Here is a 24,673-nt window from a genome sequence, read left to right as displayed (position 1 = left end):
ACATAATTTCAAAATACTTCTTAATAATGTCACATTTTCTGGTGGCATCATCTTTAATCCTTCTAATACAATGTTTCTTTTTTCTGCTGCAGTTGTTCTTGTTTTTGCTCTTCCTTTTTGCCATTCTTTTAATAAATACATTGAAACTTCATATGGAAATACTTTTTCTTTCATCTCTCTTAAAAACTTTTTAAATACATTAGCAACAACATCAGGTGGAAGATCTTCAAAGTCAGTAACACCCATTCGATGATAAATTTCTTCAACGTCTCGAATAGAAGCATTAGTAGTTTCTCTAAAAATTCCATGAGTAGTACATCCTTTATTATATAAATAAATTAGTATATTTTCTATTATACGAGGTAATTGATAATAAGGTCTTCCTTCAGATTCCAATATCTCTTTTAGTTTAGTACCACAATATAATACATTTGGTTTTGGTTCTACATTTTTTATAACATAATTTTGTTTTGCTTTTTGAGCTTGTTCAGTAATCATTGTCAAAGTATCATTGCAACTAAAAAATAAATCACCAGTAGAAAAGAGTGTTTGAAATGCATGAAAAATATTGGAAAATAATAATGGAGTTTCCCATTTAATTCGTTCATTTAAGTTATAGTATGTAGAAGTTAATGTTTCAGAATTCTTTGACGAATAAAATAGTTTTTTCATATTTTTAAGTTCATTAATGATTTGATCAGTTTTGTTATTAGAACAGATTATCTCTTGTCTTAGAATTTCAAAACTACTTCCAATAAACGAAATTGCTTCTAAAATGTGTTCTGAATGACATTTTTCTATTAATATAAATACCTTTCATTATAAGAAATGAATATAAAAGAAAATAATAACAAACTAGTAAATCCTGTAATTTGTTGGATTTGACTTTCCTCCAAAAATGAGCAATGAGATTTAACGATATCACAAACATCCGACAGTTTTTGGTTTAAATTGAATAAGAACAATTTTTGTTTTTCCCAGAAAGAAAGAATTTTTGGAAGTTCTTGTCTTTTCATTTCAACTGATTTAATAACCTTTTCATGTGATCTCTTTTTCATCCACAAATGTTATTTTTAAGATTATTTACCTTTTTCTTTGTACCAGAGTTGTATAAAATCAAAAGAGATAACCATTTGTAGTTAGAACTTCAAAAAAAGAACTTAAAAAAAAAGGAGAAAAAAAAAGAACTAAAAAAGGAGAGAAGAAAATGACTGAAGAAGTAATTGTTCAATTGATTAATAAAGGAGATCCAGAAATAACAAAAAAGTTAAATACATTATTTTCATTAGAATTTAGTTCTAATGTATTAATCGGAGATTTTCATACATGTAATAGTACTAATGCTGAACAAATAGCTAAACAGTTAGCAACATTAACACATTTTATATTTGACCCAGTCTCATTACCAGCAATAGATTATTTTTTAAGAGTTGGTGATATTGAAAATTTAATTCAATGTGAAATAGTTGTTATTGAACCAAATACATTACAACTACATTTTAAAACACCAGATTTATTAGAAAAGGTTCGTTGCTTATATTCATTAGCAATTTTTATTAAGAAATTGGATTATGTTCCTGTTAAGTTCAGTGCACCAACATTATTTACTCCAAGAATGAATCATTTAGGATATATTGCAATTACAAGTGGATCAGAAAATATTACTAGAGAAAATTCATATCAATATGTTGGTCCATGTGGAAAACGTGCATTATTAATTGCTAAAAATCGTGTTACAGCATTAACAGATTTTACTAGTTGTGAAAGTAGTAAAGAATTAATACAAAAATATAATTCAACAATTAAAATTATGCCACTAGAATTAAGAGCATTAATATCAGGATTACCATTTTGTGTAGTTTCTACAGACGCTGTACATACATTTGTAAATGATCTTTGTACAGATGATAAATTATGTAAAGCATTGATTCAATTCCTTTCTCCTATTAAAATAGTTAATGTTTCATTTAAAACCAATCAAATGGCTAAAATGCGTTTCTTATGTAAGAAAGGAGCATTATTTTTTGCTACATTAAAACGAGCATTTTTCCTTCAAGAATTATCAATAACAATAAACCAAGACGAATATATTGTTAATATAATTGGAATGGAAAATGAAGCTAAAAAAGCCTCATCATTGATTGAATATAGTTTAAGTATATTAGAAACACATGAATTTGATTGTTCTATTCCATTAACTACTTTTGATCAAATACGTTCATATGATAAAATTGCAGAAATTATTGCAATTCCTCAGAGGTCTCAAGATGGAAATGTTAAAAAATTTACACTTGTTGGACATAAAGGGGAAGAATTTAATTTATATGCAAAAGAATTGATGAGATGTCAACCTTCTAATGATTGGAAAAAAGACTGTTTTTATACTGTTTTAAATATATCTGTTGCACGTTGTATTAAAGCATTTGAAGTGGAAGGATTAGACCAAATTACTTATTCATTTAATAAAGCTAAAATTATTTATCCAAGAATTGATCCATTTTCTTGTTTTACTTATTATAATCCAACACTTCATTTAAAACTAAGAACCAGTATTGTTCCAACAAGTTATTGTAAGGAAGACACTCCACAAGTTCTTTTTATTACATCAACATCAAGTGGAATAGAAGATGTAGATGTAATGGAATTAATAGAAAGAAATATATTAAATCCATTTTCAAGTATAACATTTAATTCAAATACATGGTTTAGAATATCACAAAATCTTTATCAACATATGTGTTTTAATTATAAATTTAGTTATGACCAATTCCTTGAATTATTAAAAGGAATAAATCATGCAATTGTTTCACCTACTCTTAATGTTACTATTCATGCTATTATTTTAATAAAGTCAAGAGAATTAATTAAAAACATTGAAGCCTCTTTATCAAAACAATTGGTTGAAGTAATTATTAAACATCCAGAATATATTATGCATTCTTCAATGAAGAACTGGAGTTTTGTACCTGTTACTTTAGCTGATTATCTTTATTTACCTTATTCTTCAAAGAAAGTTGATGTAGCTACAATGATGCATTCTCCAGCAAAAGTTTATAGAACATTACCAAAAGTAAATTGTGGTGTAGTACTAGATAAAAATTTCAAAGGAATTACTACAGGATCTTTCATTCCAGAAACTGAAAGTATCTTTAAATTTGATTTTTCTAGTTTATTTGGTAATTATCCACCTGCTTTAAAATTACATGCACAAAATATGTTAAGGTTATACATGGAACCTGATTTAATTAGTGGTAAAGGAAAGTTATGTAAAGACCTTGAATATGAATTATATCAATTCTGTGAAAAGATGATGGTATTATTTAATAGTATTATTTATTCTATCCCACCTGAAATTACTAATGAATTTGATATTGCTCGTCTTCAGATGAAAGAACATGGAATTTTAAGACATGTTTTTTGGGATTGTTATGATATTCAACTAATAGACCTTTTAGAAAAAGTTGGATTTAGTGTTTTGGTTCATTTAAATTCAATTGAAGTTCATTTCCCTGATCGGATGAGACAAATTAAAGGTTATTTATTCACTCCTGAAAAAAGAATTTCTGATGCTCAAAAATGGGTTGAAGCTGATATTCTTGTAGATGAAACTGATATGTTTGCAAATCCATATGTATTCTTTGCTGTTAAGACTCCTCTTCATATAATCAAGTATACCATTCATTCTTGCAATTGATTATTTTTCTTTCTTCTTTTTTTGTTATATCTGTATGTGATGTATTGTAAATCAGCTCTATGATAGAAGAATGGCATAGTCAAGAATTTGAAATGTTCATTCTCTCAATAAAAAGAAAATTCAATTTGTTAAATAATTTATTAATTGATATTTAATTTTGTTATATAGAACGAAATATTACATCAAGTTAATTAACTAACAATAAAAATAATAATATATAATAAAAATTTAGAAAAAAACTAAAACTGAAACAAAAAGAAATTGCAAGAACTTTAAATTGAAAGAATGGTAAGATTACTTATATTTACCATTGTTATAACTTTATTTGCTTATTGTCAAGGAGCTGTAATTGTAGATTATGGACATGAACATATTTCAGTTGCTTGGTATTCTAATAATAGAATAGATATTCTTGATGATAGTCATGGGAATAGAAATGTTTATTCTAAAATTGCTTATCACTGTAAACGCCAAGACTTAATTTATGGACAACAAGCACAATCAATGATTGGCAATCAATTAATTAATACCATTTCACCACTTTATAGTGAAATGGAACAAATAGAAAATTGTACCATCCATCAAGACTTTACTTCATTGTTGGCACTCCAAATGGATAATTTATTTTATAAATTAGATAATGAAAATAATACACGTATTTCTCTTACTAACTTGTTTAGCTTAGATTCTAGACATTCTTCTTATTTCATTATTCCATCTTCATTTACTCCATATGACATTGATCGTATTAGACTTATTCTTCCAGAAGTTCAATTCATTACAAAACATAAATTACATGCTGGAATGATTTTAGGTGCTGTCTCAAAGAGAGTAATTGATATGAAGGATGAGTATGTTATGATTGATTGTGGTGCTCATGAAACTGCTGTCACTAAAGTTAAAATGATTAATGGAACACAATTTTCTATTATTTCTAGTGATATAATTCCTCTCTCTATTCATACATTAAACAAGAAGTTAGCTAGTTTAGTTGGTTCAGTTAGAGGTGTTTTAGAGAATCATAATTTCATGAATCAAATTAATGAATTAAGAATTAAATTATCTTCAAATCAAGAAATTACTATGTTTATTGAAGAACTTGAAAAGAATGTTACAATAACCAGAGATCAATTTAATACCGTTATTGCTGATGACTTAAAACCATTAGAAAATGTATTAAATACTATTAAAAAGGAATTAAATGAAAATTCTACAATTTTTGTTATTGGAGGGTTAAGTTATACACCTAGAATTAAAGAAGTCATTGAACAAACATTTGGAAATTATTCTATTCGTTTGAGTGGAGACCAATATCTTATGGAAAGTGCCAAAATGTTAATAACATTAGAAAATATGTTAGAGAGTCCAATGAACATCACTGATATTATTCCATATCCAATTAATATAAAAGTTAATGAACAAGAAATGCCATTTATAAATAATGAGCGTCAAATAACATTAGATCAAGTATATAATATTCCTTTAAGTAAAACAAATAAATTAGAGTTTATTGCTGATATGAGTGGAACAAAAAGAAGTGTTAGAATATATTCTATTGAAAAAATGGAAAAAGATACTAATGCCACAATTCATTTTAGTTCCATTGAAAAAGGATTTATCAGCTCTATTAAAATAGAAAACTCTACTATTGAATTAATTCCAACATTTAATAGTAGTAATATTAAAGAAGAAATTAAAGAACAACGTGAAAAAGAACAAACTAAAAGAAAAAGTGAAGCTGCTGTCATTAAAAAAAGACAAGAATATGAAATGTTATTAAATGATTTTAAACGATATATAACAGGTGGTATTGATGATATTGAAAATGTTGAAAGTATATTTGTTGATGTAGAAAGAAGAGTAGTATGGCTTGAAGATCAACTCGACTTGACTTTAGAAGATATTGAAAAAGAATATAATGAATTTAAAAATAAATACGAGAAAGAGTTAGACCTTTACTTTGACTTCCAAATGTTTAACTTAAGAATGGAAAGTATGGGAACAAAAATAGGTAATATCATTGAAGAAATGAGAATGTTAAGAATGAGTCAAGGTCAAGAATATGCTAAAAAAATTAATGACGCTATTCAACATACCTCTAATAAAAAAACGGATCGTGATTCTTTTGAGGTTTTAATAAACAAGTTATATGATGAAATGGTCAATAAAGTTAATAAGAAGAAAAGGTCAATTACTTTAAGAGGATATTGGCAAATCTTTGGATATGTTGTGGTAGCTATTTCAGTCATGTTAATCCTTTACCTTAGCTTTTTCAAAACAAAGAAGTCAACAGCTATAAAACGACTTCATAAAAAACAGCATTAAATTGAACAACTAATTTTTTAAAAAGCAGTTTTATGGTTTAGCAACTTGTTGGTCAAAAGTAAATCTTAAAAGAATGTTGTTTAGAAAGAGATATTACTACATAATAAATATTATTACGTTTTATGGTATATATAAATTCCCCCAAACTTAAACAAATTCAAACAACAATGTAATTATTTATAATTGTTCAAGGGTTAAATGAGATACATTATAAATATAAGTCATATGAATGTAATAAAAGACATAAGACTACGTTTCTTTATTTGAAACTTTCTTAGTTCTTGAATTAGAACTGAAGTGAATATCCAAGTATACGATATAACAACCTTTAAATAATTATAAGATAGCTCTAAAAAAAAATTAACATTAAAGAAAAATATTCATATCCAGTATTAAAAAATGAGTAATTAAAATAGGAGATTTTATTTATTAGTTAAACAAGTCTTGTAATATAAATTACTCTATATCGAGAAAACCTTGTCACTGATTATTTATTGAATAAAATATTTATTGAATTGTTCTGTGTAAATAGAATAACAACGAATATCAACTAATGACAAACTATTTATTTTAATAAGTATGGGTAATATTATAGCCAATCAAATAAAAATTAGATAATTAAGTGTTAATAAAATTGACATTTATTTATTGATTATTTTATATTAATCACATCACACATTATTAAAATGAATAATTTCTTTGTTTTATTTATTATTTAGATTTTTTTCTTGTTTTATGAATAAATCATTTTATTTTGTTTTATTTCTTTTATATTATTGTCTTTTCATTCTTCTTTTTATCTTCTTGTTTGATGTTTACTTTAATCTTAAACAACTTTATCTTTCTTTATTTCATTGAATTATCATTTATTTATTATTTTATGTTGAAGTATTTCATTATTATTATATTACTATTTATTTCATTTATTATTAATATCATCATTTATTTCATTTTCTTTTGTTATTATTCTTTCATAATATTTTACTTCATTCTTTGTAATATTAACTATTATATTTCTATTCAAAGAAAAACATCATAACCAAATAATAAGTATAAGAATAGAAGTATGAATTTGTAGTAATCTTTGTGTATATTTCTGACTTTCATTCTTCATTTCTCTTTTTTTGTTAATTCATTAAAAAGTAAATTTTTCATACATAATGTCATATTATACAGTATTAAACACTATAAAAATGAAGTGCAACATAACTTAACGTCTAACTACTACATTATTTTTGATTACTTATGGATTTTTCATTAAGACAAATTCAAAATTATCGTAATGTAAAAGCTATAGAGAATTTCTTATCATAATAAGTAAGCTTTTACAAATGAATGAGTTTAGGAATAACTCAAGTCTTGCTAATAAAACTTATTTATAAATAACTAACATTTAAAATCATCAAACTAACATAAATTATTTATATAACAATGGTTGGCTATGGTTGTTTGACTTAAACGATATTTCTAATTTAAAAATGAAGTTTTGTTAGTACTAAAAGATGTTAATATTAATTAATAGAAATTTTTGTATTAGTGTTATTCCTTTACACATTGTTATAGTTTTTATTTTTTATTCATTACAAAATATTAAATAGGTAAAATTGGAAGAGGTTTGTTTTTCAAAATTTTTGGATTTATGACATATATTATTCTTCAAGAGATGAGTCATTACTAAAAGTCATTTCGATTAAATATCATTCTGGTTATTATTTTTATTTTTTTTACTCGTTTTATGCTAATTTAAATTCTTAATTAGATACTATTTTAGAGGTTAGTTTATTAAAAGAAAGTTTTAAACATAACTATTTTGAGTGTATCGTAACTTAAGGTTGTTGGACTTAACTAAATGAGTCTTTTCCCAAAAATTTTCTCTCATATTATTCTGCAGTCGTAACCATAGCATGAGTTTTTACTTATTTTACTAGCATAAAATATCCAATCATATAATTATTTTAATTTGTCCATTAAAAATAGATAAATGAATCTTTTTTTTTAGAATTATAGTATTTAATTATGACTCAACAAATGTCATTCAAAAAATAAAACTCTTCATTCGTGCTTTTATTGATAGAATGAGACATTTAAACCCTTCATCATTTATCATAAAATCTAAATGAATAACGAGCGTAACAGAATCCATAAAAAGAAAGAGACAAATCTTAAGACATTCACTGAAATAGTTCTTATTGTCTTGTTAGCTCAAAAAGGTTGGTCTTTTTATATTAAGAAGCCTCATAAAAAAACAGAAGACACTTGTCAATTTTTATTAATATATAATGGATTCAAAGAATCAAGAAGTTTATTCTTTCAAAATAACCAAACAATATCTAGAGAATCTAAGTCTATAATCACTAAAACTTTACTTGATTGCTTATTAAAAGAAATACAATATAGTAATTGTAGATACCATCTTGAATTAAACATCAATACAACCAAAAAATATGGGAAAAATTATTTCCCTAAAATAGACCATATTTTTATTATTGACTCTAGAAGAAGAATTGATAGTAAGAAATTTCAAGTACTTTGTGAAGAACTTCATTTGTTAATTCAAGAAGAATTAAATAAAAGAACAAACTGTACAAAATTTGACCATATTTTATTTGAAGAATTAATAGAAAAACTAAAAAATGAAAATATAAAAGAGATTTGGAAAGAACTTATTCATTCAATGAATTATTAAGTGAATTTAATCATAATTACCACATACTTTAGGTTTAATATAATTCCAAATATCATTAGAATTTAAAATTAATAAATGTCCATGTTTACCAAGGTTAGTCACAGAGTCAGTAAATATTTTACATGATTCTAATGAATTAATATTAACTAAATTATCTCCATCAGAATAATTAACGGTATAATCTTTTGTTAAGTCTTCCGTATCAAATTCTATAGAATAAGGAGTTTCTTTCCCATGAGAATAAACACAATCCATTTTAACTCCATTTGGAATAGTCCAATTCCATTTCTTATATAATGGTGTCATTTCAGTATCTAAAATATAATCAGTTTTATCTTTTAACTCTGGAATTTGTTTATATACCTCTCTCAATTGTTTAGCAGTATAAGTTTTCCCATTACTTTTAATTCTAACAAGGATATCATCATTCCACTTCTCTTCATTTGGAGATAACGCTAACACTGACTCAATTGATCTAGAAAGATCTCGTGCATATTCTGCTTTGATTGGAAGTCCTAAATTTTCTCCAACTGTCATTTGTTTTGGAACTACCCCTGTTCCAATGAATGGAGCAGAAATTGCAATCCATTTTTGAATATATTTATCACAAAAATCTTTTCCAAGGTAATCAAATAATTTGTAAGATACAAGACCACCCATAGAATGAGAAATAATAACAACTTTCTTCCCACTATTCTTAAAGCCTTCATAAATAAGTCCTTTCACTCCTTCAAAATATGTTTTTGGTAAATCAACTGTTCTCCAGTCATAAGAAGCTCCAAACATATCAATTTGGTCTTTATATCCTACACTTTTCAAATGTTCAATAATTTTATGAAATGAATTAGTAAAAGAACCAATTAAAAACACTGGATCTAATTGGTCACATGCATAAGTTGATCCAAATTGTGGTATTCTTAAATCGATACCAGGAATAGTTTCTAACTTATTGGTTTGATTATTCCATATTCCACTCAAATAATTGATATAACACTCACTCTTCCATGGAACTGCAATATCTACATTAACCCATGCCCTAAACCAATCTTTATTTTTCTCACACTTCCCTGATTTTGGCCATGGTTGATAATCATCTGCAACATTTATTTTTGCTTCAATAATGGATGCCATCAACCCAGGAATTAACACAACAGGTGATCTACTATCACAAGTGTCTTTTTTCAACTCTGACTTTTGAACTACTTTCCCCCATGTAATATAAAGTAATAAATACAAGAAGAACATTTTAACTAACTTTTATTCTTTATCTTTAAATTCTTTTTTGAAGGAAGTTCCTATTTGACTATCCAAAATGATTCAAATGATAGGCAAACTATAAAAAAGACATTCTTTTTTTTGGATTGCAATTTGTTATTTTATAAAAACAAAATTCAATTTAACATTCTTTTTATTATAATTTCATTGATGAAGATAATAATGAATCAATATAATTGATTTTTTCTAAGATGTTAATTCGTTTTTGCAATTCTTTCAATTGAGTTTCTTTTAATTCTAATTCTCGTTTCAATTCAGTAAATGATGAATAATTATTCATTGAAGTACGAACCGGAGTTTGTTTGAAAGATGTTGTTTGAATCATTTTGAGATAATTTAAAAGAGGTTGCTGCATTAAATTAAAGACTTTATTAATTTTTGTTCTTAAATATTTCATTCATAGTTGTCTATTCCTTTCGATTATAATCTCGAAAAATTCTTTTCATTTTTTATTTAAAAAGAACTTAAAAAGAATAAATTTGATGTTACTAGAACAATTTACTACAAGAATATCTCGATTACCTTATTCATCATATATAGTTAAATTAATTATTCTTTTATTCATCATTTCCATTCCACTCCTTACTATACCCAAGATTTTTTATAAAATATTACCAATTCCAATATTAATAATAACACTGTTACCATTATTAACTTTTTCTTCAGTTAGTTATTTTATATTTCATATTGTATATTATATTTCTGTTCTTTTAAATTTGACTCTACCTTATTCATTTAAATATTTCTTATATCACCAATTATTTAATGAACTAATTTATAATGTTCTTCTTTTCCAACGTTTATTTGCATTTAAAAATTCTTCTCATTCAATGCAATTATCAATTACTCATAACTTATTTGTTATTTCATCATTTTTAAGAATATTTGCAACTCTTACTATTGTTCTCTTACCATCTTATTATATGCTTATTTTCTTTTTCTATTCTTTTTCAATTCTTAGTCTTGTATTTTCTTATTCATTAGAAATTACAACAACTCATTTAAAAAGATTATTTATTTTATGGGGATTTAGTCTTTCAATTTTATTAATGATTTATGGTATTTATCATTCATTCCCATTCAATAAAATTATTTTTTCAATCTTCAAGTATTGTTTATTAGTTCTTTCAAGTGTATTTGGTTCTTTATTATTGTATTATCTTCCAAATCAATATCTACATTCAAATGATAGTTCAGTCCCTTTCTTTGAATCAGAAACAAGTGATTTAAGTCTTTTAGTAAATGATGATTAAAGATTATTTAATGGATTTCTTTTTATTTTAGTTTCTATTAAAAAAAGTATTAATTAAAAAAAAAATGGATTTAAATTATTGATACGTTGGAAGGTCTTTATATTTTAAAGGAAGGAACTCTTGACGTAAAGAAAGGGAATTAAGTAAATCAGCCTTATTTTGTTTAGAGACAATATCAGGTGATTTCATATCAGCAAGTTCATTCATAAGAAGATTTCCACGTTCTTTAAATATTTTAATGTCATAGAAAGAATTTTTGACGTATAAGTTTTTAATGAAGACAATAGTTGATTTTAATTGGTTTTTATGACAATTAGAACAATCTCTACATAAAAATACTCCATACGTTGTATCTGCACAAACAATTTTACGATCTCCACAATCAGCACAAACAGAATTAGTAGGAATACTTAATAACATATCTAAATAATTGCTAAATTGTCCTCTTTCTGCAATGAAAATTGGTGGTGGTGGATAACAAAAAACAATATCTTGTTTTGGTTGAAGAATTTTAAGTTCTATCAACTTATCTTTTGCAGAACGATAAAATGCATCACGGAAAACTGTAAGCCATTTCCATTTATCTTCACTTGATGGAGCAGTTACAAAAGTAGTTTTACCACTAATATTAATTTGAAATGCAGCTGGATTATTAATTGCAACAACAGCTTCAACAGATACTCCACTTAATGTTACTTTCATATGCCAATTCTCTTTCTTTAAAGAGTCTTTTACTGAGTTATAAACAATAAGTTCTTCTCCATCAATAACACAATATCTATCTTTTTCTTCTTCGTGATCATTATTTATTCTAACTGATCTTGGTGATCTAAACGATGAATTTAATCGTGGACTTAATAACATTTGTGTAGTTGCTACCTTTCTTGGTGTCTGCATTGGACTATTTTTTTTATCAATATTAGGACTTCCATCTAATCTTTTCTTAGTTAAATCAACATTTGTATTAAACAACACAATACCACCTACATATTTTTCAAACATTTTTAATGACATTTTAAGATAACCTTGATAAAAGATATCATCAACTTTATTTGATTTAACAGTCTCAGATTGTCTAATTGTGTTTAATCTTGACATAGCACTATTATGTTCTCTTGATAAAATATCATCAAATGCCATCATCCAATCTTCTTTTTCTTCTTCATTTTCTGCAATAAAAGTAAATAACATTTTTTTAGAAACAACACTAAAAGTATTATCTCCTTCACTATAAATACCGATTCCAAACAATGGAATAATATCTTTAATTTTAAGTTTACTTTTTTCTAATAAAGCATCAACATCTTTTACTTCTTGTTTTGCTCTATGAACAAGTAATACATCACTTAATAAGAAAATAATTAATGGCCCATATTCTTTACTTTGAATAGCTCCATATTTAACAAGTCTTCTTTTATCATCATCCATTAAATCAAATTTTTTTATTTCTAAATGATGTTTAAATTTCATTAATAATTGTTTATTTTCTGATTCTCTTCTTCTTTCATTTAAATAATCTCCAATCTTTTTAATTTCATTCATTAAATCTTGAAGTCCTTTATATTCTTTATGAGTTCTAGGAAGAACCTTTAATACTCCTCTAATAAATAATTCATATCGTGGAACTCGTTGAATTGGAAGAATTAAATATGAAAAAATGTTTAAATTCTTTACTTCTTTTTGAAGACTTAATTTTTTTAATAAATCCATAAATCTTTTATTCTTTGAATTTAAAGTAACAAAATAATCATTTGTAGTGTCATATGAATTGACATAAACAGTATAACATTTTAAAAACCCAGTAAACTTTTTAAATACTGTAGATACTCCTTCTCCATATACACATTTCTTTGACATATCATCAAGGTCTTTTAATAGAATTATATTATATTTAACAATCATTTCTAAATTTTTAAAACAATTTCTTATTGTTTTATCTTCTCTTTCTTCAAGTATTTTTTCAAGATAATATTCTTTTAATATTTTTAAATTATCAACATATTTATGTTCACTTTCAATTAATTCTTTTACTAAATTCTTTCGTTCTTTCATTCCTCGAATTTCTGGTAAATGTCGAGCATTTCTACATCTAATTTTTGTTTGTATTGCAATAATAGAATTAATGTGATCTTTTGTTGCACGTGCATCTAATGCTTTCATTTTTTCTTGTTGACGTTCTATTTCTTTATTATATTGATATGATACTATTAAACTACGTGCACATGATGTAACCATTTCATTATAATGTTCACAAACATATTCAACTAATTCTCCACCATCTCCTTCTTCATTAACAACATAATAATTTCCTTCTAACATAAATACACCTCTAAATACTTCCTCAATAGTTTCTTCTTTTTCAATTTCTGGTTCAGGACTAGTTAAAAGTGAAGTATCAACATCTTTTTGAGGTGAATTTGAGTGTTCTATAATCATTTGTTCTTTCATTCTTTTTAACTCTTCTTTTTTCATTGTTCTTTCTTTTCTACTTTCTTCCATTTTTCTTAATTTTTCTTTTTCCTTTGCAATTTGTTGTCTTTTCTTTTCTCTACGTTCTTTTCTTTCAGAAGTAAGTAATTCTGGTGATAACTCTTTTGTTGGTGTTGGTGGTATTTCTGTTTTTGTTATTTGAGAGGGTTCTGGAACTATGAGTTCTTGTGAAACATTTGTTTCTGTTTCTTTTTGTTTTTCTTCACTTGTTTCTTCTTGAATAATTGGTTTTAAATTAAGGGGTTTAACATTATGTCTGATTGGTCGGGCTGTAATTTTAGGTTGAACTGACTCTTTATTTTCAACTATCGTACTAACAATAGGTTCATTTCTTACAACTCCAACTGTCTTTCCATCCTTTTTAACAGTAAAAGCCCTTCTTCTAGATGACTGATTCATTATTCCACTTTTATACACTGTGTCAGAAAGTTTTCTCATTGTACTCTTTTCTTTTTTCATTAAAAACCCAATTAACGCTATAATTTGTTTTTCATCACCTTTTTCTATCTTTTGAATATTTAACCCCTCTAATTTTCCAAAGTGTTTTTCTGCTAATTGTAATGCAGTTTGAAGTGGTGTATCTGTTTTAACAATAGTATGAGTAATTTGTTGCATAATAGCGAATAACGCATGTCCTTCTCTTATATCCTGTATTGAAGAAATGTACAACGAAGGATTAGTGATATGTTCATTGACCCAATCGATATACTTTTCCATCAAACTTGATGGTTTTTAAGTTTTTAAATTAAGTTTTTTTTTATTTTTTTTCCAAAAAAAAAAAATTAAAAAAAATTATGAAAAGCAATTGAAACTTTTATAATTAAATTCAACTTGAAGAATAAAGCTCTTTATTCATACAATTCTTTTTTTAAGTGTGGTTCTTTATTTTTAGTTCTATCTAAATAATATAGTATAACTAAAAATACTAATGTGAGTAAATTCTTTGCTTAAAAATAAAATATAATTATTGTTTACTAATAAAAATTTTCATATTCTTTCCATTAAAAAAAATATTTTATTAAATATTATTTTTTCCTTTTATTACATTTTTTCATTTCTCAGAAATGTCTAAACAAAACACAACAGCCTAATTCATTAATAGGTTGTAATGTTTGTGTATCACCAAAAAATTCTACTTCTTGTGGTTTCCATTTTGAATTTGATTGGTGAGTTAGTGCTGAGATTTGAAAAGTTACAGTTCCATAATCACAAACAACTTGTTGATGAAGAAGTGATTCAAAAACAGAACTTGATTCTTCTATTGAAAAAGTATTTAGCAAAAACCATTCATAAATTGGATTCAATGTAGGTAATTTTTGAATTTGAATTTTTAATGCTTGAAATTGTGGTAATAATGAAACTACTTTTTTTATATATTGTTCTAATAAAAGAGAAATTGGACGATAAACCACAACTGTTTCTTGAAGGTGGATTCTTTTAAAACAATCTATTTTATTATTTATCATTTATTAAAAAATATAAAATGAAATAATAATAATAATAATAAAAACACACAATCTGGATAAATGTGGCTTTGATAAAGTACTGTAGAAATATAATCTTCAAGAAATTGGTTGTACAATTTCTTTGACATTTTCTTTTTCCGTTTCTTTTTTTTTTTATTTTTTTCCATTTTTTTTTTGAATAAATTGAATTGAAAAAATGATTTTATAATTCTATGTTTAAAAATATTATTCTTTATTTTTTATTAAGAACGTTACTAAATATAGTGGAAACTAAAAACGAAAGAACTAACAGTAGAACTTGAGAACAACACAATACAAATCATCGACACGTCTCTTTAAAAGAAGGTTGTAGAAAAAGTCATTAAACTATTTAAAGGATTGTTTTTGAGGAACTTTTATCTAAAGAGAAAAGACAACCATGTTTAAGAAGATGACTTCAAAACTTAATGACGGAATTAAGAACGTCTCAAATGATCTTAAAGGAAAGCCTAAAGATGTAGTATGTGAACAAATTGAAAAAGACAAAAAAGATCTTCTTGCTTTATCTGCTAAGATTAAGAAGGCTCAAGAAAAGTTTGAAAAATTAGGTAAAGATGCTAAAGAACAATATGATGAACATAAGAAGGCACTTAAGCTTTGTGCTGATGTTGTTACATGTGATCCAAATCCATTTAATGAATCTATTAAAATTATTGAAGAAAATGATGAAAAAGCAAAGAAATATGAAGAAAAATTACAAAAGAAAGTTATGAAACCATTGAAAATGTACTTAGAAGCAGTTACAGTCTTAGAAAAGAGAGTTAAGATTTTAGATGAAAGAGGTAAAGCAATGGAAAAGGCTGAACATGCTTATCATGATATGCTTAAGAAACCAGAAAATAAACAAGTTGGATTAAGTGATCTTAAAGTTAATTATACTAATGCTAGAGATTCTTGGGAATATTTAAGAGACGAACTTAGTGTAGATATTAAGAAAGTTCTTGATGAAATTACTTCCAACTTTGGTCAAATTTGTTCTGGCTTCATGAAGACATATTCTAAATACATGAAAAATACTCAAGAAGTTTGGGATAAACTTCATGACTATGCCAAAGAAATTAAAGTTGGAGATCTTGATAAAGAACCTGTTTATACTGCAACTGAACAATCAATGGTTGGTGAACCAAATGTCCAAGCTAGAAGAGAAAAGGAAATTGCTAATGGTACTTATGTTAAAGTTGAATAAACAAAAATAATTGAATTTCCTTACTTATTAAGTTATATAATTTTAATCATATTTTATTTAATAAATTTATAAATATTTATTTATAAAAATTAAATTGATTGAAAGAATATTTCCTTTATTTTTTCTTTTCTTTTCTATTCTAAAGATGTTATTAAATTCTATTTTTATCTCTTATAACACTCAGTTGTTAATAACCAATTTTTAATTTTTGTTTCATTCCTTTGCATTAATTATTTTGTTCTTTTCAAATGAACTGTTGCTAAATATAGTAACCAATTTTAACAAATTATTCTGTTATTTTATTTATGAATTAAATAAGACTTAATCATTATATTCTTTAAAAAAACTCTATTTTTTTAAATTGGTTTTTAAATTTCAAATTTCTTTTAATCTTTTCAATTCAAATAATACAATAATCTTCTTCTTAGTATTTAGTTAAAAGTAATAAAAATACTTTAAAAATGCTATAACAATAATTCAATTTGCAAATTAAAAGAAACAATAATTTAAAGATAAAAAACGAAATAAATTCATTTTGCAATTAGTTGGTTCATGACATAAATAGTCATATTAACATCTAATTCCATTTGTGAATTAATATCTAATGTTCTTGTTCCTTTAGCTCTCATTTCAAGTAACTCTTCTAATTTAATATCAACATTTTCTGAAGCAATAGCTGGTAATTTAACTTGGACATTAAACACACCAACTTCTTCAGATGAAATAATAATTTTTGTCATTTTTCTCATTCCTTTTGGAATAACAGATGAAACGATAACACCCTTTTTAACCAAATCATTGTATGAATATTCTTTAGGTTTAAATAATTTACCTTCTGTTGTTTTCTTTCCTTTCTTTCCTTTTCCTTGGAAAACTCTTTGGACACAAGTTTGACAATAATCTTTATATGATGCTAAAACATCTTGAAGTTCTTTTTGTTTCTTTAATGTAGCTTTAATACTAACTTCAAGACGAGTTAATTCTTTTTGTTGTTGTTCTTTAATTTCAGCTCTATTAGCGATTTCTAATGCAACATCTTTAAGTAAAGCCTTATATCCATCTTCTTTTGAAACCAAATTTTTCTCTTCAAGAGTTTTTATATTTTTTTTCACTTCTTCAATATTTTTTAAGGCTGTTTCATTATTCTTTTGTTTAGCAATTTTTTCTGTTTCTGTTAATACGTCTTCAAGAGTAACTGGTTGTGCTTCAGAATTAGCAATAACTTTAAAGAATCCAAGCATTAAACTCTTAGTTCTATTATAAAGAGTTTGATCTTCATCCTCAAGTGATTGTGAAATATATTTTGGAGTAAGTGTAAGTGTAACAGTTTCATTAGAATTATATTGTTCAACATCACCCAATTCATCAATAATTCTATGTAAAGGATCTTCTTTATTTGGTGCAAGATCATCTAAATGGTCTCTAATTTCTGTATGGAACATAGAAATTTCTGTTGGTTCAATAAGAATAGTAGGCTTAACATCTTGAATTAATGCCATATATTTATCAATTTGCATTTTTTGTTCTGGTGGTTCTACATCAGTAAATTCTTTTAAGAAGACTTTAACAGCTTCACATCTTTCAGAAATCCAATCATTCATTGGAACCATCCATTTATTAGTATCATTAACTGGGAATGGACTTTGTTGTTGGAATAATTGTTGAAGAATCTTGTTAATCAACAAAATATTTTGAATAGCATCAAATCCTTGTTGTGTTTCATTTGATGATGATGCAATATAATTACCAACAAATCTATAGAACATGAAATAACCTGTATATGATAATAATTCTGCTTCAGTAGTGTTAGGGAATGCTTCCATTGAATTCTCATTAATAACTTTACATAAATATCTTAAACCATATGGATATTTATTAATTGCTGAAATAATAGTATCATAAAAGATATTACAACCTTCTTTTAATGATGTTACTCTTTCAGAAATGATTTTCTTAATTTCTGGTTCATCTTGAATTTTATCAACTGGAACATTTCTTAAATTAGACTTAACTCCAGTAGCTTGTTCAGTTTCATTTATTAATTCATCTAAAATTTTCTTTCCATCAAGATTTAATTTTCTATGACTTGGAAATTCTCTATTAAATCTTTGCATACATGGACCAAATACTTCATTTAAAAATGTTTTTCCTTGTGTTCTTTTAGTATAAGCAATAATCATTTGAGGAATAACTGATTGATCTTGAATAGCTGTCCAAAGAGATGTTAATGTAGACATTTGTTGTTCCAAAGCCAATTTAATAGCACTTAAAATCAAATAGTCTTCTCTGTCTGACATAGCATTACCATACAATGTCAAAATAATTGAGTCTACAATTTCTCTAACATCAGACTCAGTTTGTGAGATACAATTAATTAAACGAGCTACATAGACTGGATCGGATTGAAGTAAATAAAACAAATTACCATATAATTGAAGTTTATCATTTGAAATAGTTTCTTTAACTTGTGCATTTTCAGCAACCTTCTTCTTCTTTTTCTTTTCTTTGGTTAATACAGCACCAGCATTTTGGACTAATAAAGTAATTCTCATTTCCATATCTTGAATGTCTTTTTCAAGTCCTGCATTCTTTCTAATTTCATTTAACAATGTTCTTCTAAGATCAGTAATTTTCAAGATGAAATCTTCGTCTTCTTCTTCTCCTTGGTTTTTCAAAAGATCAGAAATCTCTTTAGCAGTTAAATTACCTCTCTTAATACGGTCTTGATACATTTTTTGTTCAATAATTTTCTTTAATAATAATCTACTCTTTAATAATACTAATAAGGTATTTTCATAGTCCTCAGTTGCCATTTCATATTGTGTCTTATCAGCAGCCAAAATCATTGAAGATGATAAAGGACCATCAACAGCTGAATTACGTTTCTTTTCCATTAATCTGTTAATTTTAAGATTGTGAAACTCGTTTATAAGATCGACGTCTTATGAACTGTTTTCCATTTATTCTCTATATTTGGTCTCAAGAACTTCTCAAAAATTAAATCATTATTTTAGTTATCTTTTATTAAAAAAATACTTTTGTTAATAATTATTTTTAAGTTCACGGAAAAAAAGATTTGGAGATTAAAATACAAAAAGAGAATAATCTCAACAATATCAAAACAAAGATTTTTTCTCTTTTTAATAACAAAATATTTTTAATAATTTTTATAAAACTAAAAATGAAACAATCAGATAGGAGCGAAAGATTTGTCCTCAATATAATTCGGAGACTCATTTCATCATCATATTATTTCTATTTTTTTAACTTTGTTTTATAGATATTAAAAAAAAATAAAAAATGAAAAAAATTATGGGTTTTATATAAGATATTTATAGACTAATTATCTTATTAATTTGTCTCAATTTGAATAAAAAAAAATAGAACTTTAATTTAACATTAATTAGTAATTTTTAGTTCTCATGCAACTTCTTCTTATAATAATTGGATGGATATTTGCATTAATATTTTTATTTAATAATTCAATTAAAGAATATCCTATATTACGGTCTTTAATAAAATCACTTCCAATTATTTTTGATATTCTTTTTATTAGTATTCAATATTCCACATCGTTTGAAGTTTATATGATGATTGGGTTAATATGGAGTTGTTTAGGTGATTTTATATTAGAGTATTCGTCTTCACAACTTTGTTTTCTTATAGGAACGCTTTCTTTTATTATTGCTCATTGCTTTAACTCATTAGGGTTTTTTAGTAATTCTCCAGTTTGTTGTAAAATTCTAATATTTTTTTTTGTATGATTCGTTGAAATCATCGTTATAGGGTATTGATATTGGTTCTTTCATTATTCCATTTTTGTTGTCGTGTGTTGTTTTTGGTTTTTTCTTATTATCAGTACTTTCTTTTAAAATACAATTCCCTTTAAAAGTGGGTTGTTTGTTTTATGCTACAATTATTGTTATTGCATTTTATTCATCTTTACATTTCTTATTCAATTCAAATCAATACAACTTATTATCCCGTTTCCTTTGTTCAATTGGATACTTCTATTTTGTTCTTAGTGATTTAATTTTATTTCAAATGGTTTTTAATAAACCATCATCATTAAAGAGGTTTTGGTGTATGATAACATATTACGTTGCACAAACATTACTTTGTGTAGGAACAGTGATGACAATGAAAATTCAACCTTCGTTTTTAAGAAAAATCAATTAATTCGTTTAATTGTTTGAAAATAATAGGTTTTATACAAAATTGATTAAATTATTTTTAAAGAATGAGTCTCTAAATGAAATAAATAAATTGTTAATTTATCGCTGATAATTTTTTTAAAATAAGATTTAAATCATTTTTGTCTGTTTAGGTTGTTTTTTTTCTTTCATTATTTTGAAGAAGAAGAACCAAATGCCCTGATTGTAATTTCAATAAACCATCTCAAAATTATCAGATGTCAGACGTTTTCTTACCTCAAGTCTCTAAAAGAGATAAAAGAAAGAATTCCATTTATTCTTTAAATGAACAACTCCTTTCTGATACTAGTAAAACTCCTGACCCTTATTCAACAACTCCTTCTCAAGGAACATTTCGTTATTCAAGTACAGATATACTTAATTTTTCAGTATTACCAGACGACTCAAATACAGTATTTACAAGTTCTTATAGAGGAAATTCAAAAAAATCACAAGAAGAAGAGATGCGTAAATTTTTATTTAATTTTCCATCTCTATTATTAAATTCTTATTGTAATGCAGTTTGTGTTTTTTTAATATTATTTAAAACATTCAATTTAACCGAAATAAAAGTATTTATGATTTAAATGAAAGTTTATTTTTATTTCTTTTTAAACTAATGCTTTTTTAGTTAATAAAAAATGATGGAAATCCTTACCATATTAAAGTATTATTAGAGTTTTATTCATCTCGAGGGAAACTTATTGACCTTTTAACTAATTTAGCATATGATGAAATTGATAGCTGTAATATAAATAATCAAATATTTCGAGGAAATACATTGTTTACTAAAATTTATGCTGAGTATTTACGTCGTTATTGTTCTGAATTTCTTGCTTCTTCAACATTACAGTTTATAGAATTATTAAAATCTAATAAACGTTATCTTGATGGATTTTCTTTACCAAAAGAAAGTGAAGAATATCGTTCATGTTTTAGAGAAGGAATGAGGCATTATGTTAAATTGGTAGAACAATCAAAAAAACTTTTTCCTGCTCATCTTCGTGAAATAATAAAAAACATCTTTTTTAAAATAAAGTCAAATAGAGGAGAGCAACAAGCAATAAGAACAATTTCTACATTATTATATCTTCGATATTTATTTATTCCCTTTGCTACTTATCCATCATTATTAGTCGAAATTCAAAAAGTAGTTAATGAAACAACTAAACGAGACCATTTAATTCTTTATTCTCCAGTACCTAGAGAAAAACAATTTTGTTCAGAATTTATTCATTTTATAGAAAGAACATTAGTCAGTGTTATTACTGGTCCTACTTCTTTTAGTACATCAATAAGAGGTATTAGCGCTTTAAACCAAGAAAAAAGTTTGGTTAGTTTAGTTAGTGTTATTCGTCAAGAAATGAGAGTAATAAGTAAGTTTTATCCAAATGACTTTGATGAAGTATTTCAAGTCGTTAAAGGAAAAACAAATACAAATGCTAGTTGTAGTGTTTGTTATATTACTGATGAATTTACTGGTTGGATGACTGAAAGAGAAAAAGCATTAGTAAAAGAAAATTCTGAAATTATAAAACAAATCCAAATCATTCAAAAACAAAATGAAAAACTAAGGTCTCAAATACTTTCTTTGAAAGAAAAGTTTATTTAATTTATAAATTGTTTTAACTCATTATTATTCCTTTATAACAGTTTAAATTTTATCTTTATTATTTGTTAGTAAAGAAATTAACAAAATGAACGAAATTGTTAGATTGAGCATTACCGTTTTCCTTTACTCATCTTTAGTAAGTTCATTTATAAATTGAAGTAACATCCCTCCATCTTCTAAAACATTAGAAATAACATCAATAACAAATACATCTTCTTCATTAGTTTTAGGTGGTGCAAGACAATATTCTGGATAATTTAAAATAACAGTAATTATTGGAATGTTTGGATAAACAATTTTTAATGCTTCTAAGTCACTTTGATAATCACATTCTTCTTTTTCATAAATGTAATATAACACAATTTTATCTGGAGTTATACAACTTCCATACCCATTCCAAAAATCAGTAAATTTATAATGTGGTACTTTCTTTCCTAATTGTTGTATTCTTCTTCCTTGGAATTGTGTTGGTAATGATGAATAGACAAAAACAGTTTTGGGTTTTTTTATTACTTTAGGTTGACTAATTGACACCTCTTTTACTTTATCTTGAATTTCTTTGATAAGTTCAGCATTGTCTTTATCTATTTTATCTGAAGAAGATGTTGATGATGAGTGAGATATCTCTTCTTCTTCTTTTTCTTCATTTCCAATTAATGTAAGTTGATAATTATTATCTTTTATTTCTTCAGTATATTCAAATGTACCATCTAAAAGAGTATCAGATTCATTTCCAATATAATGATATAGTTTAACAATTCGTGGCCATATTTCTATTTGGTTTTCTAAATTTAATTCAATTTTATTTTGATTATATTCAATATAAACTTTATCTTTTTCTTTTGTAATTTCTGCTAACTCAATTATTTGACCTAAAATATTAAATGATATATTTTTAATACTACAATGATAAATTCCTTCAAATAATTCTTCTCCAATAATAACATTGATAATAATTTCATTTGTTTGTTGTTGACAAATAACAAGACATTTTTTTTCTTTTGTATTTTCCTTTATTACTTGACAAATTTCAATAACATCTTCAGTACATGTTATAACTCTTGGGATTTTACTTTTCTTTTCTTTTTTTTCATTTGAATCAATTATTTGATTTTTTTCTTCTTTAAGTTCTTTAATTTCTGCTTCATTTTTGATTTGATTCTCCTCAACTGTATTTATAGTTTCTTGCAATTCTCTAATTAATTCATTAAGTACTTTTAACTCATTTTGTTGTTTACTCGCTTCAATACTATTTTCATTTTTCATTTTTTCTTCTTTCAATTCATTGATTTTTTCATTTAATTCTTCATTTTTCTTATTGACTTCATTTATGTTATCATTTATTTCATTAATATCCATTTTGTTAATTTTATTTTCTACTTCTTCAACTCTTTTCTTTAAATGTTCTAATTCTTCTTTGAAATTACATTTTATTTCTAATTCTTCTACTCGTTTTTGAATATCTTCATATTCTTTTTTTGAAATCATTGTTTTATCTTCTTCATTGTTAATATCTGATGATTTAAAACTTTTTAAAATATCAATAATCTCTTCATTTCTTTCATTTAATTTTTTAATTTCTTCTTCTTTTTGATCTTTCCAAATGATAAATTTTTGTTGTTCTTCATACCACCCTTCTTTTTCTTTTAATAACTTTTCATTTAACTCTTTTATTTCATTAATTTCCTTTTGTAATTCTTTTTCTTTTTCATCACTTTCAACTATTTTTTTTGCCCAATACTCTTGCATTTTGTCAAAGTTATTTTCTATAACTTCTATTTTTGTTTCTAAAAAATCTTTTTTCAGTTCTTCTTTTGGGGTTGTTGTGAGTTCTCGTGAATTTTCTACAAATGATGTATCTTTAATTTGTTGTTTTTTCCTTTTTTCAATATCAATACCTTTTGTTTTTTTAAGAAGAATTTGCATAATTCCACCACCATATTCAAATGAAACAAGACATCCATTTTCTTCAGTTTCTTTACAACTAATAATTTGAGTTAATTTATTTAGTCCTTCTAATGCAGAAAAAACTTTCATTGAGCCTTGATATTCATTCATAAATCCATCTTTTGTATTTTTGTATGACATAATAACAAATAAATCATCTAATAATGACCCACTTTTCTTTGAGATACTAAACTGAATAATATATTCATATTGACCTACTCCAAACCTTAATTTCTTTTCAGTTAATCTTTCTGATTCCATTGAAAATAAATTCATAAGTTCAAACTCAAATATTTTCAATAGTTTTATAATTTAATTTTTTATCTATTTATTTTCTGAATAATCTTTATTATTCTTATTAAATTTATAACAAATATAAATGATTAACAATAAGTGATATACAAGAAAGAATAACATGCAAATGTGAAAAAGGAGAATGCTCAAAATACTCAAGAAGTAAGAAGTTAAAAGAAAAGAATAATAATCAACAAGAAGTATATTCAATCA

At 25.1% G+C, this 24,673-nt stretch overlaps 12 protein-coding genes across 12 annotated transcripts; 6 read left to right on the top strand and 6 right to left on the bottom strand.

The window, feature by feature from the left end:
* Positions 1–17: 17 nt before the first annotated feature.
* On the bottom strand, positions 18–672 carry ENU1_211180 (RhoGAP domain containing protein; the record flags this gene model as incomplete). Its single annotated transcript, XM_008862399.1, has 1 exon — positions 18–672. A coding segment is annotated over one exon (655 nt), but the record flags the coding sequence as incomplete, so codon positions are not given.
* Positions 673–1,207: 535 nt separating this feature from the next.
* On the top strand, positions 1,208–3,694 carry ENU1_211170 (hypothetical protein; the record flags this gene model as incomplete). Its single annotated transcript, XM_008862398.1, has 1 exon — positions 1,208–3,694. The coding sequence occupies one exon, from the start codon at positions 1,208–1,210 to the stop codon at positions 3,692–3,694; it is 2,487 nt and encodes an 828-aa protein (XP_008860620.1).
* A 285-nt stretch (positions 3,695–3,979) lies between these two features.
* Positions 3,980–6,019, top strand: ENU1_211160 (hypothetical protein; the record flags this gene model as incomplete). Its single annotated transcript, XM_008862397.1, has 1 exon — positions 3,980–6,019. One exon carries the CDS (start codon positions 3,980–3,982, stop codon positions 6,017–6,019), a length of 2,040 nt encoding a protein of 679 aa, XP_008860619.1.
* A 2,116-nt stretch (positions 6,020–8,135) lies between these two features.
* On the top strand, positions 8,136–8,705 carry ENU1_211150 (hypothetical protein; the record flags this gene model as incomplete). The annotated part of the gene is made up of 1 exon (XM_008862396.1): positions 8,136–8,705. The coding sequence occupies one exon, from the start codon at positions 8,136–8,138 to the stop codon at positions 8,703–8,705; it is 570 nt and encodes a 189-aa protein (XP_008860618.1).
* A 6-nt stretch (positions 8,706–8,711) lies between these two features.
* Positions 8,712–9,950, bottom strand: ENU1_211140 (lecithin:cholesterol acyltransferase domain containing protein; the record flags this gene model as incomplete). The annotated part of the gene is made up of 1 exon (XM_008862395.1): positions 8,712–9,950. The coding sequence occupies one exon, from the start codon at positions 9,948–9,950 to the stop codon at positions 8,712–8,714; it is 1,239 nt and encodes a 412-aa protein (XP_008860617.1).
* An 860-nt stretch (positions 9,951–10,810) lies between these two features.
* Positions 10,811–11,233, top strand: ENU1_211130 (hypothetical protein; the record flags this gene model as incomplete). Its single annotated transcript, XM_008862394.1, has 1 exon — positions 10,811–11,233. One exon carries the CDS (start codon positions 10,811–10,813, stop codon positions 11,231–11,233), a length of 423 nt encoding a protein of 140 aa, XP_008860616.1.
* A 69-nt stretch (positions 11,234–11,302) lies between these two features.
* ENU1_211120 (protein with RhoGEF and ArfGAP domains, putative) lies at positions 11,303–14,440 on the bottom strand (the record flags this gene model as incomplete). Its single annotated transcript, XM_008862393.1, has 1 exon — positions 11,303–14,440. The coding sequence occupies one exon, from the start codon at positions 14,438–14,440 to the stop codon at positions 11,309–11,311; it is 3,132 nt and encodes a 1,043-aa protein (XP_008860615.1). The 3' UTR covers positions 11,303–11,308.
* A 341-nt stretch (positions 14,441–14,781) lies between these two features.
* On the bottom strand, positions 14,782–15,317 carry ENU1_211110 (hypothetical protein; the record flags this gene model as incomplete). Its single annotated transcript, XM_008862392.1, has 2 exons — positions 14,782–15,170; positions 15,239–15,317. 2 exons carry the CDS (start codon positions 15,315–15,317, stop codon positions 14,782–14,784), a joined length of 468 nt encoding a protein of 155 aa, XP_008860614.1.
* Positions 15,318–15,619: 302 nt separating this feature from the next.
* Positions 15,620–16,414, top strand: ENU1_211100 (hypothetical protein; the record flags this gene model as incomplete). The annotated part of the gene is made up of 1 exon (XM_008862391.1): positions 15,620–16,414. One exon carries the CDS (start codon positions 15,620–15,622, stop codon positions 16,412–16,414), a length of 795 nt encoding a protein of 264 aa, XP_008860613.1.
* Positions 16,415–16,944: 530 nt separating this feature from the next.
* On the bottom strand, positions 16,945–19,308 carry ENU1_211090 (Ras GTPase activating protein, putative; the record flags this gene model as incomplete). Its single annotated transcript, XM_008862390.1, has 1 exon — positions 16,945–19,308. One exon carries the CDS (start codon positions 19,306–19,308, stop codon positions 16,945–16,947), a length of 2,364 nt encoding a protein of 787 aa, XP_008860612.1.
* A 1,517-nt stretch (positions 19,309–20,825) lies between these two features.
* Positions 20,826–22,219, top strand: ENU1_211080 (GTPase-activator protein for Ras family GTPase; the record flags this gene model as incomplete). Its single annotated transcript, XM_008862389.1, has 2 exons — positions 20,826–21,179; positions 21,239–22,219. 2 exons carry the CDS (start codon positions 20,826–20,828, stop codon positions 22,217–22,219), a joined length of 1,335 nt encoding a protein of 444 aa, XP_008860611.1.
* Positions 22,220–22,342: 123 nt separating this feature from the next.
* On the bottom strand, positions 22,343–24,442 carry ENU1_211070 (hypothetical protein; the record flags this gene model as incomplete). The annotated part of the gene is made up of 1 exon (XM_008862388.1): positions 22,343–24,442. One exon carries the CDS (start codon positions 24,440–24,442, stop codon positions 22,343–22,345), a length of 2,100 nt encoding a protein of 699 aa, XP_008860610.1.
* Positions 24,443–24,673: the final 231 nt, after the last annotated feature.

The sequence above is a fragment of the Entamoeba nuttalli genome (genome assembly GCF_000257125.1).
Source record: "Entamoeba nuttalli P19 unplaced genomic scaffold asmbl_10083, whole genome shotgun sequence".
In the NCBI taxonomy this organism is placed as follows: domain Eukaryota; phylum Evosea; order Mastigamoebida; family Endamoebidae; genus Entamoeba; species Entamoeba nuttalli.
Note: the sequence above shows the minus strand (reverse complement) of the source record. Positions and strands in the feature narration are given on the sequence as shown.